The 18057-nt window shown below is 36.9% G+C and overlaps 1 protein-coding gene across 1 annotated transcript in view; it reads right to left on the bottom strand.

Annotated features, from left to right (window-relative positions):
• The window catches only part of LOC107558163 (zinc finger protein GLI1-like), an 83919-nt gene that overhangs the window by 19531 nt on the left and 46331 nt on the right, over positions 1-18057 (bottom strand). Inside the window, exon 2 of the mRNA XM_016241784.1 lies at positions 3626-3729. Within this exon, the coding sequence (XP_016097270.1) occupies positions 3626-3696 (71 nt within the window). The 5' untranslated portion in view covers positions 3697-3729. The remainder of the gene's footprint in view (positions 1-3625; positions 3730-18057) is intronic.

The following is an 18057-nucleotide window of genomic DNA, read 5'->3' as shown; positions in this document are numbered from 1 at the left end:
ACACACACACACACACACACACCATAAACACACACACTGTGAACACACACACACACACACAAACACACCATAAACACACACACTGTGAACACACACACACACACACACCGTGAACACACACCCGAGAGTATATCCAGAGAGTAGAAGAACATTTAGTAGATTTAATACATATATACTTGAATTATTATTAATTATTATTTTACTTACACTAAGTTAATTATTAAATAATCAACATTGAATAATTAATTTAATTATTATACTTATATTTATATACATGTCTATTTTATATAAAAAATTACAGTATATAAAGAGAGCAGAAGAAAAATTATAAGTATGTTTAATTCATATAGACTTAAAGTACCGGTACATCTAAATTAAAGTACATCTAAAAAATTTTTTTTTTTAAATAAACACATATACAGAAGTAAATATAGAAATAGGTCTAATACATACATACATAGATGGATACAATATATATTTTATAAAAACATCTATATCTCTATCTTTTAAATTAAAAAAGTATAAGTATGCATATGCTTTAATTAGTACATGTATAATATAAATAAATTATTGTAATATAATCAATATATAATATAATATAATATAAAAGCGTCTGCTAAATGACTAAATGTAAGTGTCACTATATGAGCACTAGTACTAAAGATAATTGACTTGGTACTAAATAAAGTGGAGAACATTAGTGAGGGTTTATTGTGATTCCTCCATAGGGCCACTAAGAGGCGCCACTTCCTTCAGCTTTTCTTCAGAGTACCACCAAAGAAAGACTAGAAACACATCATCGGAATCCCCAACATTCCTCCACTTTCCTCTTTCTCCACCTTCCCATATTGATCCGCTTTTCCCATCTCTTCTGTCTGTCTGTCTGTCTGTCTGTCTGTGGTGATGTGATGTAGTGTGGTGTTTAGTGACGGTGGTCTCTGTAATTCCACTGAACGCTGTGTGTGTGTGTTGTGTGTGTGTGTTTGAGTGTTTGTGAGTGAGTGAGTGCTTGAGTGTGTGTGAGTGAGTGAGTGCTTGAGTGTGTGTGTGTGTGTGAGTGAGTGAGTGCTTGAGTGTGTGTGTGTGTGAGTGAGTGAGTGTGTGAGTGTGTGTGTGTGTGTGAGTGAGTTTGTGAGTGTGTGTATGTGAGTGAGTGTTTTTGAGTGTGTGTGTGCGTGTGTGTATGTGAGAGTGTGTGTCTGTGTGTGTGTTTGTGTGTGGGTGAGAGTGTGTGTGTGTGAGTGAGTGAGTGAGTGTGTGAATGAGTGCTTGAGTGTGTGTGTGTGTGAGTGAGTGAGTGTGCGTGTGTGTGTGTGAGTGAGTGAGTGAGTGAGTGAGTGTGTGTGTGTGTGTGTGAGTGAGTGTGTGCGTGAGTGTGTGTGTGTGTGAGTGAGTGAGTGTGCGTGTGTGTGTGTGAGTGAGTGAGTGAGTGAGTGAGTGTGTGTGTGTGTGTGTGAGTGAGTGTGTGCGTGAGTGTGTGTGTGTGTGAGTGAGTGAGTGTGCGTGTGTGTGTGTGAGTGAGTGAGTGAGTGAGTGAGTGTGTGTGTGTGTGTGTGAGTGAGTGTGTGCGTGAGTGTGTGTGTGTGTGAGTGAGTGAGTGTGCGTGTGTGTGTGTGAGTGAGTGAGTGAGTGAGTGAGTGTGTGTGTGTGTGTGAGTGAGTGAGTGCTTGAGTGTGTGTGTGTGTGAGTGAGTGCATGAGTGTGTGTTTGTGTGTGTGAGTGAGTGAGTGTGTGTGTTGTGTGAGTGTGTGAATGAGTGCTGTTTGTGTGTGGGTGAGAGTGTGTGTGTGTGAGTGAGAGTGTGTGTGTGTGAGTGAGAGTGTGTGTGAGAGAGAGAGAGAGTGTGTGTGTGTGTGTGAGTGTGTTTGTGTGTTCCAGCACTTTAATCTCCTCACACTAATCCAGCACAGCTCTCTCTCTCTCTCTCTTTCTCCTTGTTTTCTGTCTCTCTCTCTCTCTGTTCACTCTGCTGTGGATCTGTTGTTCTCTCTTGTGCAAATTCGACTCCGTTCTCTCTCTCTCTCTGGAAAAGATCATATTCAATGAGCATATTTGCCTTGTTTTCCTAAACATTCCTAAAAGACGACGATCTGATAAGCAAAATTGCTGCTATTAAGAGATCAATATTAATATTTAGACTTATTCGATTATTTATTTGAAATATATGTATTATTCAGTCACAGAATTTGCCTTTAAAATGAGATCTGTTTCATTTGTTTTCATTTGTACATCCAAGATGAAAATGATCTAAAAACAGTTGTTGCTCAAGTGGATTTATGTTGTTTTAAGGATGTTTTGTGCTTGTCGTTTAGAAGGTTTGTCCCTCGTAAAACTTTAGTATGCTGTAGGCAACTTTTGTAAACATTGCTTGACATTTTTGTAAGAACTATTCCATTAAGATCTGACAGTTTTACTGGTTGACACGACTGAATAAAGCTGTTATTCTAAAATCCAGTTCTGTCTCTCTGAGGAAACCTGAGTCTGGTTTGGTCAGTCATGCGGAGAGTTTCTGCTCTCTGACCAGTAATAAGCAGCTGTGAGAGAGAAAGCGGCCGAGAGACACAGAGAAACTCAGAGAGAGAGAGAGAGAGAGAGAGTGTCTGACGCCGGCTCAACATGGGTGGCATTCTGCCGGAGGAGGAGCGAGAGACTGGATCTGACCTCATCATTAATAACCATCATTAACCTCAAAAGAGACTAAATTAACCCGAGCATGATGGTTAGAAAACTACCAGATAAAACAATTCTAATATAAAAAGGTCAAACTATAATTCCTGTGATTGCACAACGGTTTCTAATAAAGTTATAAAATAATCATGATCAGTGAGAATGAGTTAAAAATAATTGAACTTGAAAAATACCAGCCATAAATAATTCTAAATAATTAATAAATATTAATAAAACAATTAGAAATCATGTTGTAGTTCCTTAAAAAAGTAATACATTTTTTAAAAATATTTTTAGACAGTTTAGACACATTTGTTCTGATTGGCTAATTTAATTTCGAGCCAAAACAATGTTTTGTTCACTTACTGAGACAGTGGCATTATTCAATATATTAACCCATGGATTCCCAAACGTTTTTGTTATCTGAACCCAAAACTTTTATTTGAAGTACACCTGAGATTTTAAGTTAATTTTTCAATAATTTAACACATTCATATGTTCTCTGACATTAATTAATGGCCACATTAAACAACAATTAATATATTTAATACATTGTTATATTTTAATATTATATTCTATAATTAATATTTAAAATAAATACATATTTATTTATTAATATTATTTAATTATAAAATAAATAAATATTATTACATTTGTTTAAATAAATGTAATTGCTTTTGTCTTAAAATTATTCTCGCAGTTTAGATTTTTTGATCTGATTGTTACATTTTTTTATACAAACCCTAGTTTTGGAAACCCTGTGCATAATTCCAGCAAAAGCATTATTTTTGTTACAGAAATAAACAAAATTTGTTCATGCTTCACACTGCACCGGTTTTGTTTGTTTGTTGGTTGGTTGTTGTTTGTTTTTGCTCTACCTGTGCGTTCATGTGGAGGACGGCTGATATGAATCAGATGTGTTTTAGTGTGGCATTGTGGGTAATGTGAGAGATCGTACCCTCGGCTCGGCTGGTTGGCGGTGTTGTTGTAGTGGTACAGCCCCTGATGCGGCTGCATATCCACTGGCATTGAGACGAACACACCCGCTACAGCCACAGACCTCTGCAGGAACACACACACACACACACACACACACACACGACAGCGTTAGTCCTGATGCAACACACACAGCTCAGCTCATGCACACTGAGCTTCATAATACTGTGTGTTTTCATCATGCACCTTTCTTTAAAGTCAGTAGGAGCATATTAAAACAACATGGTTTGAGTACCAACATAGTATATTAAGTAAAGGACATTCTGTCATGCAAGCATATGTGTGTGTGTGTGTGTGTGTGTGTGTGTGTGTGCAGGTGTATATCTGGTAACGTGTGCTAATGAGTTTCAGGCGCTAAATAGAGATCTTGTATGAAGCCACAGCTGCCCGACCCAATAAATACCATGAGGGAGGTCTACACACACACACACACACTCACATACACTCATAAACACACACACACACACACACACACACACACACACACACACACACACACACACAGCACATATGGACACACACCTGTCACAACTCAAAGGGGACTCACAGGCACGATGGGGACAAAAATGTCACTGTGTGACCATCAGTCAGCTAAAAAATAACCTGTCAAACAGGTAAAATATTTTTTTTTTTTTTTGCTGTTGTTTGCAATTTTTTTTATTTGTTCTTATTTTATTACTGACTTTTTACTTTTTTTTTTTTTTTTTTAAATTAAAATATATATATAATTTTTTTAATATATTTTAACAATTTGTTATAATATTTCTTTTTTATTCTATGATTTAAATTTTATTTACATTTTAAATTTATGCATTTGGCAGATGCATTTATCCAAAGCAACATTTTTCACGCATTCTCTGGGAATTGAACCCATGATCTTGGTGTTGCACGTGCAGTGCTCTTCTTTTTAAGCTACAGGACGGCTATTTTATGCAAAAAAAAAGCAGGTTTCATATCAGAGTGACAGGGATTCTAGACCAATGAGATTCCACGGTGGGCGGGGCTACACAGAACAACAACAACAGAAATAAAAACCAAACAACTGACAAAACTCACTCATCACTTGTTGCTATTTAGGACAAAACTCAGACTGCGTTTGAGGCAGTAAAGAATGTAATACTTATATTAATCAAGGCTGCATTAAAGTGATGAAAAGTGACAGTAAAGACATTTATAAAGTTCCATCTCTCTCTCTCTCTCGCTCTCTCTCTCTCTGTTGGCTGCTGGTCTCTCTCTCTCTCTCTCTGTGTGGATCCTCCTTCTCCTCCTCCTCCTCCTCCTCTCTGTCGAGGTGGGTGTTCTGGCTGTTATGACTTGGAGAGGATAATGGCAGCTCTAATGTAGCCAGCCGTTCCTGATGTGGCCCAAAACGAGAGAAATGGGCCGGGTTTGGGATCGGACCAACCACAGCCAGATTCCACCTCCGTTTCTTCCCCTCCGTCTCTCTCAATAGCGTTGTTTTTCTTCAATGGTAAACTTTGTTTTCCAGCTCTGGCTTTGTTTTCATAACCCGACTCGAACGCCCCTCGACGAATTCTTCACTCGGTTATTCCCTCGGAGCCACAACAACCCGTTTACTAACCCTACAACTAGTTAACTCCAGCACCAGCTCATTAAAATGCAAATAATCGCACAACAGTCTTGATTTATTTAGCTTTTGAGTCTGTTCACTACAGGGTTATTATAGATAACTCAAATTAAAACCTTTTAAAACATTGTTACTTAAAATTAAATAACATCGAGGACAATGGAAAAAAGTTTTAACTGTGTTATCCTTGACAAACGAGTGTATATAACTACTTTTTGTCTAATAAATCAAATCAAAATCAAAGTAAACATTAACTGAAATACAATATTAAAACTTACTTCAGCTATTTGACAACAACAATTTTACATACATTATTTACCTAATTTATATTTTGTTTAACTTGATGTACTAAAATAACTAAAACTGAAAAATGTATATATAGAGAGAAAGATTAAAAAAATACTAAAAACAACAATTATAAAAGTTTAAACTAAAATTTAAATGAAAACGCAATATATGAAAACTGATCCAAAATATTAATACAAACTACAATTGTATCGACACTATAATAACACATGCCTTTTAGCTTTGGAACACTGACATTTATATTGAACTGAATTTACAGCTGAAGTCATTTCATAACTGATTCATTTTATAACACTTATTTTCCTGTTTATTTTTGTGAAGCTGCTTTGAAATAATCTGTATGGTATAAATCGCTATATAAATAATAAAAGTGAGTTGATTTGACCTGAGAAAGACAGAAAGATGAAATATGTGGCGTAAGTGAGTTAATATTTCACAAACGCATTAATTTAAGTGCATGAGTGTCAGATTGTTGCAACAAATGTCACAAGAAAGATTCTTTTGGAATTAAATCGCTCCGCTCTCGTCATGGCAACCGTAATCTGTTTAAAGGAATCTTCAGTGAAAAGGGCGTTTTCTTTTTCCAACTCTCTCTCTCTCTCTCTCTCTCTCTCTCTCTCTCTCTCGTGACGTCCATACCTGTGGTTTCCCCAAACCTCACACCTCCGTCTGCTCTCCCTCTCCTCATTTACACATGACTGTACCCAAAAAGAAGCTGGTCTTTTCTTCTGGGTGAAGAAGCAGACTCACAGCTGCTGAACACACTTGTGCTTGCTTACCTTCTCTCTCTCACACTCACACTCGCACTCACACACACACAGACACACACACACACACACACACACACACAGGTTTGTTTTTGTTAAGTGGGGACATCCCATAAGCAAACTGTACAGACCGTATATTCTATTGCCCTACACCAACCCTACCCCTAAACCTACCCCTCACAGGAGACTTTGTGCTATTTCAGATTTTCAATACACTCCATTCTGTGTGATTTATAAGCGTTTTGAAAAGTGGGGACATGGGGTAATGTCCTGAAAAGTCACCTTCTCCTTGTAATACCTGTCATACCTTTGTCATTATACACATTTATGTCCTCATTTGTCACAAAAACGCACACACTCTCACACACACACACACACACACATACACACACACATACTCTCTCTCTTCCTCTATGACCAATCTGCCCCAGAATAGCATCTCTAAAGCCTCGTAATAGCAGCAGAGTTCCTGTGACCACAAGAATTATGTGTAAAATAGACAAAATACCCATAATCACCATGAGCGGCCCTACTGGTGTGTGTGTGTCTGTGTGTGTGTCTGAGCTTTCCAGTTCTGGGTAATTCAGTCATGACTAGTACTAGCCCACCCATAACACCCTAGCAACTGCACAGCAACACCCTGGCAACCACCCAGAACACCTGAGCTGCAAAAACGACTAATTGGTATTTTTGTTTTGTTTTCCATGTATCACAATTAAGTGGGTTTATGCTTAAAACGACAAACAAAAAATATTCTGTTAGTGGTGTGAGAAACATAATATTATTGATATTAATCTATTATAAATTAGGGCTGTCAAAATGGCTGAAAACTAAATTAGACTTTTGTACTTAAATAGTATCAATATTCGAATTTCAGTTAGGGGGGAAAAAAGCTTTTGGCTTCTCTCCTGAGGCCACAAGAGGGCGCATCGAGCAAAATATTACTAATACACGTTTATTCAAAGCAATAAAATAACACGACTATCTTTGAAAAAAGTGCATAATGTTTCAAATAATGTTTATAAACCATATATAATTAATTAAGTTGCTTAAACAATTAGAAACAAAACTGCATCATGTATGTATGCATAGTTTAATACAAAGGACCGAAAAACAATCACAAATAATACTTTTTTATTTAAAAACACAAGATGCAGTGGGATGGTGAAAAACCGCCATAAAGTTTTGAGACGTGTTTTTAAAAGTTGAACTTGCATTAATATTACATGGCTTTCTAAACATGCGGCTCTTTTGTGCGAGACACGAGTGCAACGCTGATAGATGTCCCTCTAGAAAATGTGATAAATATGCGTTCTGTGTGAACGGCTTGGTTTCAGTTTTGACGTAAACAACATCTTCTCCGCATTGATGTTCTCTTTTTCCGCAATATTTTGAATGAACAACGCAGCAGTGCCGCATCTAGTGGGTTCAACCAGATAGGCTAAAAAAAGCATTACAATGCAATGACACTAAAATTCGTGACGCACACATAAAATGTGGATTTATATTTTAAATTTGATGAATATTCGAAATTTTTTGACAGCCCTATTATAAATAATATTGATTTCCCTCTGATTTTTAATTTTTTTTGGTTACACTTTACTTGAAGGGGTGTGCATAAGACTGATATGACACCTTCATAATCATGACATGACACAAGGTTTACATATTTACATTAAAAATTACATAACTGAGCGAATGACACTTAATAACAGTTGTCATAAACATGCATAAAACCTCCTTCATATTCATGACATGTGTCATGTCATGATTATGAAGGTGTCATGTCAGTCTTATGCACACCCCTTCAAGTAAAGTGTTACCTTTTTTTTTTAGAAAACAAAACTTAATATCTATTCAGTCACTTTGCAGCTCCAGTAATGCATCTTGATTTGAGAATGTTTAGATATTTGTACTGGAAAACAAGACAGAAACACTGAGAAGAAAATAATTCTTGCAACCACCGAAATCTGCATAGCAACACCCTGGCAACCACTCAGCTGCATAGCAACACCATGGAAACTACCCATAGCTGCATAGCAACACCCTGGCAACCACTCATAGCTGCATTGCAACACCCTGGCAACCACTCATAGCTGCATAGCAACACCCTAGCAAGTCAACCACCCACAGCTGCATATGGCTGGCAACCATATCACCCAGTAGCCAAAGACTGGTTGCCCACTGAAGCTAAGCAGGTTTGAGCTGGTTAGTACCTGGATGGGAGACCTACTGGGAAAACTAGGTTGCTTATGGAAGAGGTGTCAATGAGGTCAGCAGGGGGTGCTACATAGCAACACCTTAGCAACCACTCACAGTTGCATGGCAACACCCTGGCAAGTCAACCACCCACTTCTGCTTAGCAACACCTTGGCAACCACTCACAGCTACGTAGCAACAGCCTTGCAACCACTCACAGTTGCATAGAAGCACCCTGGCAACCACCCACAACTTCATAGCTAACCCTGGCAACCAGTCACAGTTGCATAGCAACACCTTGACAACCACCCACAACACATCTTGGCAACGAGTTTTCCACATGCAAGCATCACTTTCATCTTGAGGAAATGTCAGTCTAGTTATTAAACAGCTGTGAACTCTTACTGTAAACAAACACGCAGCAATCACAGCAGTTACTGGAAACATGAACACCAGGAATCCAGCAGAACTTCATGACTGAAGAAACTCCATAGGAGACCAGCCAATCATCATATAGGCCTACACACGACTACTGACTCTACACAACTACATCAACATAAACACAACACACATGAGCCGTTTACACAGACCCACAATACTGATTATTATAAAAAATTACAAAAATGTACATACACAAAGTGTAAAGAGTAAAAGATTTCACTCATTAGATACAAAATACCAAGTGTCATTTATAGTAAAGGAACAAGCACAAAAACATTTTAGAAGCAGACGTTTGTCCGGTTTGATAAAAGCAATGAATAAGACGACAGCAGTTGATGAAATGATTAAAAACTGCTGAAGGAAAGTGATGCGACTGATGAAGATCCGGCAGTATCTGCGTGTGTGGACGGGCTCGTTGTGTGGTCCTGTTGGATCAGAATTCATTCATTGCACTGCGATAAAGTCATAGAGTGTTTATACGCATGTGTAAATCATCTGTAAGGATGTGTGTGTGTGTGAGTCTGTTCAGTGTTCAGTGTGACTGGACCCGAGCCAAACATAAGTCTCTCACCGTAACAAACACTGACGCTTAAACCACTCACAGATCTCTGAGATATTAATTCCTTGCATTTCTGAAAATCATTTCACATACACACTCTGTTTGGTTTTTGTAAACGTCACAGTTTTATCACTGTAACAATGGTGACAAAACTGTAATAATATTAACATTTGTCATGTATTACATGCTTACATTTATATATAGATATATTAATTTTTTTTAAGTGATAAAAATATGACCCATTTTAATGTTTAATTTTTTTTACATTTTCATAAAATATTTGTAGTTGAAGTGCAATTGCATTAGTCAGATTTCGAACACTAATTAAAATGAAAATGAATATTTCACTACTGTCAGTGTGCTACTATAGACTATAAAATTACAGTAACAGCATCCAGGCCTGTTCTTACAAAACCTGATGTGATTAAACCACATGAAATCATTCCAGAAACTATCCACACAGAGTCTGATGACTAATTTTCTGAAATAGTTGCATAGGAACGTGTAAACTATGATGGACTGAGCGATCTCTCATCAACAGGAACATTCATTTGTTCGCCACACTTCAGCTCCTTCTTTCAGGCAGAGAAAAAGCTTTTGTTTTCTCGCTATACGGATCCCGGGAGCTCTAAACCAAGCCACTCACACAACAGCTCCGTCATCGAGGGCCATTTACATAACTAAACACTAACAAATGAGCACATCAGCTCACTGAGAGACAGAGACAGAGAGACGAGAACTAAATGAGTGTTAGCTGTTCTCCGGCTGAGCCGTAAGTATTCCTGAGTGTGTGTGGCCTGTTCCTCAACGATTCACTGATCATATTACACACACACACACACACACACACACTCTTACACTCACACACAAACACACACACTCTCTTACACACACACACACACACACACACACACACACACACACACACACACACACCCACACACACACACACACACACACACACACACACAGGCTGCCAAACAGCTCTCAACACCCAATAGCAGATAACAGCCTCACATCTACATAAAGAGCACAGAAAGACTTCAGAAGAGCTTCTGAAAGAGTCAAATAAAAACTAATTATTTAGAAATACGCATTACCAAATAACATATTAAATAAATGTATACACACTATATACATTTATATAATACAAAATATTAATAAAAAACTATATAGTAAATAAATCATAATATAATAAACATTTGTAACCATATATATATATATGAGAATGAACGTTAAAGGGTCAGTTCATCCAAGAATGAAAGTTCTGTCATTAATTACTCACCCTCATGTTGTTCCAAACCCGTAAGACTTTCGTTCATCTTCAGAACACAAATTAAGATATTTCTGATGAACTCCGAGAGCTCTCTGATCTTCATAGACAGCAAGGATCCTAACACGATCAACGCACAGAAACATAGCAAGGACATCGTTAAAATAATCCGTGTGACATCAGGGGTTCAACCGTAATTTTACGAAGCAGCGAGAATACTTTTTGTGTGCAAAGAAAACAATATTAGCATAATTTATTCAGCAATTCTTCTCCCCAAGTTACCGTCTAGTGCCATTTTGGAGAGTACCCCAGAACGTAATCAGCATTGTTGCGCAGCATGCGCGTGCTTTCTACTAAACGTGAACAACGCTGATTACGTTGATTACATTCTGAAGAAAGTTGAATACATTCTTATTGTTTTCTTTGCACACAAAAAGTATTCTCGTTGCTTCGTAAAATTATGGTTGAACCCCTGATGTCACACAGATTATTTTAACGATGTCCTTGCTATGTTTCTGTGCGTTGATCGTGTTAGGATCCTTGCTGTCTATGAAGATCAGAGAGCTCTCAGAGTTCATCAAAAATATCTTAATTAGTGTTCTGAAAGTCTTACGGGTTTGAAACAACATGAGGGTGAGTAATTAATGACAGAATTTTCATTTTTGGGTGAACTAACCATTTATTGATGTTATTTGTCAAGGGAAAGCTTGATTTCTCCAGGCTGGTGCAGCTGTGAGTCAGAACATTCTCAGACAGACAGAAAAAGAGAGAGAGAATCCAAAGAAAAGAAAACTTCAAGTGATCTAAAGAAAAAAGGAGGCGCACAGCTGAACATGAGATGGAAAAAATGTGGGAGCAGGAAGTTGGCAGCAGCGTGAGTGTGTGAGTCTGACTGTGTGTGGCATTGAGACGCCCTCCAGCTCCACTCAACCACTACACACACACACACACACACACACACACACGTGTCTGGTTAGCTATCCTTGTAGGGACTCTCCATAGGTGTAATGGTTTTTATACTGTACAAACTGTATGTGCTATTGCCCTACACCAACCCTACCCCTAAACCTACCCCTCACAGGAAACTTTGTGCATTTTTACTTTCTCAAAAAAACTCATTCTGTATGATTTATAAGCCTTTTGAAATATGGGGACATGGGGTAATGTCCTCATAAATCACCTTCTCCTTGTAATGCCTGTCATACCTTTGTCATTATACAAATTTGTCATCATATGTCACAAAACTGCGCGCACACACACACACACACACACACTCACACACACACACACACAACACATGAAAGTAGCCCAAATCTGAATTAAAAAACATTGTGCTGTTCACACTGTCATGACAATATATGAGTCATCTAGGAGCGGTATCTGTATAATGCAGTGAACATTATTGAAAACCTCTGTCTTTCAGCCAGATAAATACATATGTGATACGTCTGTTTTTGTGTTGATAGGTAAGGATGATATGGAGATGTGTGAGCTGAGTCTGGAGGAGACCGGTTTGACTCGGAAGCGGGGCGCTGAGATTCTGTCCCGCCAGTTTGAGGAGATCTGGGAACACTATGGAGGCATTCAGTACCTTAAAATCGCCATCGAAAGCAGACAGGCCCGACCCACCTACGCCACTGCCATGCTGCAGAGCATGCTCAAATAAACACACATGCACACACACACACATCACTCACGCGCACACACATGCACACTCACACACACGCACACACATGCGCACGCACACTCACACACACGACACACACACACACTCACACTCACACATGCACACACACACACACACACTCACTCACTCACTCACACACATGCACACACACACACACACACTCGCACACACACACTCGCACAGACACACTCACACAGACACAGACACAGACACAGACTCACACTCACACACACACACACACACGTTAGGTTTCTGTGAATTGTGGGGACTTTCCATAGACTTCTACTTTTATACTGACCAAACAATATTTTTTATCCACTAACCCTAAACCTACCCCTTACAGAAAACCTGTTTGCATTCTTACACTTTCAGATAAACATAATTTACTAGGGATGCATGATATTGGATTTTGCCGATATCCGATATACCGATAATTTTCAACCCATTTTGGCCGATAGCCGATGCCGATATATAATTATTTTTTAATTTTGGTTAGTTTTTAAAAAGAACTTATTTGTTAGAATTAAATAAACAATAATAAAGTTATTTTATAATGACAGTACATTTAAGATTTGAAAATAACTATAAATAAACTATATATTAATCACTGCATTTTTTTTTTCAGAACGATGCAGTGGTAACCTTAACGTTTTATTTTATGATTTAACATTTGTAAATGGTCTAAAGCAAAAGAGTTGTAAAAATTCTTTAAATCTTTTTGAGCTCATCATTTGTTTTAAAAATATAACATATTACACATTAATGAATAAATCAGTATATATAAAATTATTTAATTTAAGTGTCATGTTTGTGTTTTTTTTTGTTCATGTAAGCTATAGCTTCTGACCTTTAAATCAAAACATACTCATGATTTTATGGCATCAATTACTGCTTTATTTAATCAGAAACACAGTCTAAATATTATTTGTGTATTTTGCTTTCATTTTATTAGAAGCAGTCCAACAGCGCCCCCTACGGAATTAAAACTCGTTACCGAACGCCATTAGGAGGCTGCCGCTACACGTGCTATTACGTTTTTTTAATGCAATAAAAGAACAACAAATATAATTACAAAGATAAAATAAGAACAAAAGACAATGAGGGCTAAATACAATAATCCAAAGCATACTATGTTAGCTTATAAGACTTGCACCATAAAAGAGTCTTAAATGCAATACAATTATCAGTTTCTTAAAGAGTTTACATACACATCAAAATCTTATTTTGCTCATTTACATCAATTTATGAATGTAAAATTTAGCAAGTAATAGTAATAGATTAATAATAAATTTGCAGTGAGAAGGGTCTTAAATTCAAAGAGTAACCAAAAAACACAATTTTGGGGGTTATACAGAAGTTTGGATATAAATATTTTTTAACAAAATTGGAAAAGTCAACCCAGAACACTTTACAATAAGCACAGTCCCAAAACAAATGATTGATTGTTTCTTCAGACTGAAGGCAAAAGGAGCAATTAGGGGAAATACTATTGTTAAATTGAGCAAGTTTGTAATTTACCGGATAGCAATTATGGATAATTTTGACGGACTTCAACAACTTTATTAGATAAGAAGAATTTTTGTTGAAGAAGCCAAAACTCTTCCCTTTCTATATCACTAAATATGTTATTCCAAAAACTCACACAAGCAGGTAAAAAAATCTGAGATCTATTAATAACTGAACGAATGTCTCTGTTTGACATGGTATTGAGAAGACTTCGGTCAACAAATAAGTTAGTGTTGTCAAAAATAGGAGCGTCTAAAAACCTTTAGGGCCAGACTTGACTAAAGGTATAATACAATCAGCAATTGCACCAAAAACAATGGCATATTCTCTTGGAGGGACTGGAAAAGAGAATTCTTGCATAAATTGTTCATAAATAAAAAAGACACCACGATCATCTAAAAGTTGACCGACTAACAGTATATTTTTATCAAACCAATTGTGATAAAAAAAAGATTTATTTTTATATCTAATATTTTTATTGCTCAAAATAAAATAGCTATGTGGAGAAAAATTATAATTATATTTAACCCATCTGCTTTAGAAAGCAACACTCTACCTGTTATTGACAGATCACGCTGTAACCAAGAATTTAATTTGCTTCGGATAGAAAGTAAACGAGGTTCAAAATTAAGCTTTGATCTCTTTTTCTGATCTTTACATATAATTATACATAGATATTTGACTTCAGATTTGACTGGGATGTCACAAATTTTAACATCAGTAGAATCTTTTATAGATAAAAGTTCACATTTATGGATATTAAGACATAAACCAGAAGCAGAGGAAAAAAACTTAATTTTGTCTCTGCACGTGCTATTACTGTTTACTCTATCATACACTGAACGTGTCATTCTGTACTTCATTCATGCAGCGATTCAAAGCAGTGAATCTGATCATCATTCAGGCAAAACTTTGCTTCAAGAATGAGCCACACTGCTGACACCCTGAGCACATGTGAGTTAATGTATTCCTCTTATCGGCAAGACACATGTGACCCTGGAGCACAAAAGCAGTCATAAGCAGCACAGGTATATTTGTAGCAATAGCCAACAATACATTGTATGGGTCAAAATGATTGATTTTTCTTTTATGCCAAAAATCATTAGGATATTAAGTAAAGATCATGTTCCATGAAGATATTTAGTAAATGTCCTACCGTAAATATATCAAAACTTAATTTTTGATTAGTAATATGCATTGCTAAGAACTTCATTTGAACAACTTTAAAGATGATTTTCTCAATATTTAGATTTTTTTGCACCCCCAGATTCCAGATTTTCAAATAGTTGCATCTCAGCCAAATATTGTCCTCTCCTAACAAACCATACATCAATGGAAATATTATTTACTCAGCTTTCAGATGATGTATACATCTCAATTTCGAAAAATTGACCCTTATGACTGGTTTTGTGCTCCAGGGTCACATATTGGCATAATTTTTCATATCGGCCCGATGCCGATATTTACATTTAAAGCCATTATCGGCCGATTCCGATATTGGTCCGATAATATCGTGCATCCCTATCATTTACTATTTTTACTTTTTTTACGACCACAGGCCAATGTCAAATATTTCAAGTTTTACTATCCTTGTGGGGACATTTGGTCCCCACAGTGTAGCATAAACAAGTACACACTCACACACACACACTCTCTCTCTCTCACACACACACACACACATTCTCGCACACACGCACACATACATATACTGTACACATACAGAGAGAGCAGATTCTCTAGTGCTGCTCTGAGTCTTGCTCAGTGTTCAATCATGATCAGAATGAGAGGAACATCAGCAGATCTTCATCATCCTCATGTGTCTCTGATTTATATCTGATTCCACAGAAAACAATCACTCCACATCCACTCATCTCAAAGCCTAACATGTGAAATAATCATCACACATCCACCTGACGCAGATGAAGGACAAGAAACTGTTTAGTTAAATGTCTCTGAAGTGCATTTACAAATACAAGAGCATTTCATCTTCAAATCACAATAAATCGTGAGACTTCACACCGAGTCTGAGGCAACTAAACAACACTAAATAAAATATTTGTGAAACTGCAATTCATATTTCCAACATCCATTTTCATTGTGCTGTTTGGCCAGCTTTATAAATAAACAGTAATCCAATGTTTATGTCATTCATTTATTTATTCACGTAGGATTCTTTTTCATTCAGTTCATTTGAATTATTCTGTAATTTATTGTCCTGAAACTCATTTAAAAAAACGAATAAAAAAAATACATATATATATTTGCAAATGCACCCAAACTATTTGCAAAAATGTCCATTATGCTCTGAAAAAAGTTAATCAGGGTTATTATAGTTAAGTAAAACAACAAAACAAATATAAAAAAAAAAATTATAGCAGCTAGTTACCAAGGTAACATTTTTATTTTTTATTTAGTTTATCTTGATAAAAATTAAATAACTAAAAATACAACTGAAATAAAATGTATGAAAATATACAGACATGTTACGCACCCAACAAAATGACAAAAAAGTACTAAAACTTTAACTAAAATGAAACCAGAAAATCAGTATGATGATGTACTAAAATACATGAACTGATTCCAAACAAGAAACTATACTTTATATAAAATAAGATGCAACTCTGAAGAATGATATTGTGGTATAAAAGAAGTTCAAAGATGTGTGCAATTTGGACGAGGCCTTCTTAAACTCTTTATTTATTAGTTTTGAGTAACACTACAAATGCAAATGTACTGCCCAATTCCATAGCAACCACTCAGAACACCCTAGCAACCAGTTGTAAAATCTTCTGCACGCGTCTGACGAAGATTTGCAGCACTGATCTCATCGCTACCATTCCCACGTCTCTCTCTCTCAGGATTTAAAGAGGGTCACCCCACAAAAACAGGTTCCTGCCACCCGATCCCAAAGGGTCATCCGCTATTTCCTCATTCATTAGCACACAAAGAGCCGGAGGAGGTTAAACTCTCTCCTACCTGAGGAGCGCCAGCATTTACAGATAAGAGCGGGAGAGAAAAGCGAGCGAGCGAGAGCTCTCGAGTCGCCAGCTGTAGGGCTCTTGGGAAGTTTGTCTTGTAATTGAATCAATTGTTGACCTCCTGTTCAAACTGGCCGAGCTGCTCGGAGAGGAGAGCCTGCGGAATAATAAATGCTCTCTCTCTCTCTGTGTGTTGCGGGTTGTGCTTGCCCCTCCTCTCTGCTGCGATTGTGCCGTGAGTCAAAGGCCGTGATTTAGGGGGAGCCGTTCAATCCCTTCACTTTCTCCGCCTTCTGCATTCTCTCTCTTTCATTCCTCCTTTTGTTGCAGCGTGGGATGAATTCTAATCACCCTTCTCCCCACTAACCCTCCCGTCTCACCTTCACACTGTACGTCTGTCTGCTTACCATCACAAACACCAATCAACATCCATCAGGCGAGTCTGCTCAATCAGTGCGTTCACAAAAACTGCAAATACTACATTTGATTCAAACTGATTCAGTCATATACATTTGATTCAGGTTGGAATGCGCAAACTAAATCTGAATCAAACTGATTCAGTAATTTACATCTGGTTCAAGTTTTAGCGATTATACTAAATTTGATTCAATTTGATTCAGGTTCAATTAATCATATTAACTTTGATTCAAACTGATTCAGTCATCTACACTGAATTCAGGTTTGAATAGGCAAACTAAATTTGAATCAAACTGATTCAGTCAAATACATTGGTTTCATGTTATATGAATCATACTAAATTTGATTCAAAATGATTCAGGTTTAATTAATCATATTAACTTTGATTCAAACTGATTCAGTCATATAAATCTGATTCAGGTTGGAATGGGCAAACTAAATTTGAATCAAACTGATTCAGTCATATTAATTTGATTCAGGTTTGAATGGGCAAACTAAATTTGAATCAAACTGATTCAGTCATCTACATTTGTTTCAAGTTATATGAATCATACTAAATTTGATTCAGGTTCAATTAATCATATTAACTTTGATTCAAACGGATTCAGTCATATAAATTTGATTCAGGTTTGAATGGGCAAACTAAATTTGAATCAAACTGATTCAGTCATAT

This window comes from Sinocyclocheilus grahami, unplaced genomic scaffold (assembly GCF_001515645.1).
Source record: "Sinocyclocheilus grahami isolate Dianchi unplaced genomic scaffold, SAMN03320097.WGS_v1.1 scaffold633.1, whole genome shotgun sequence".
Classification (NCBI taxonomy): domain Eukaryota; kingdom Metazoa; phylum Chordata; class Actinopteri; order Cypriniformes; family Cyprinidae; genus Sinocyclocheilus; species Sinocyclocheilus grahami.
Note: the sequence above shows the minus strand (reverse complement) of the source record. Positions and strands in the feature narration are given on the sequence as shown.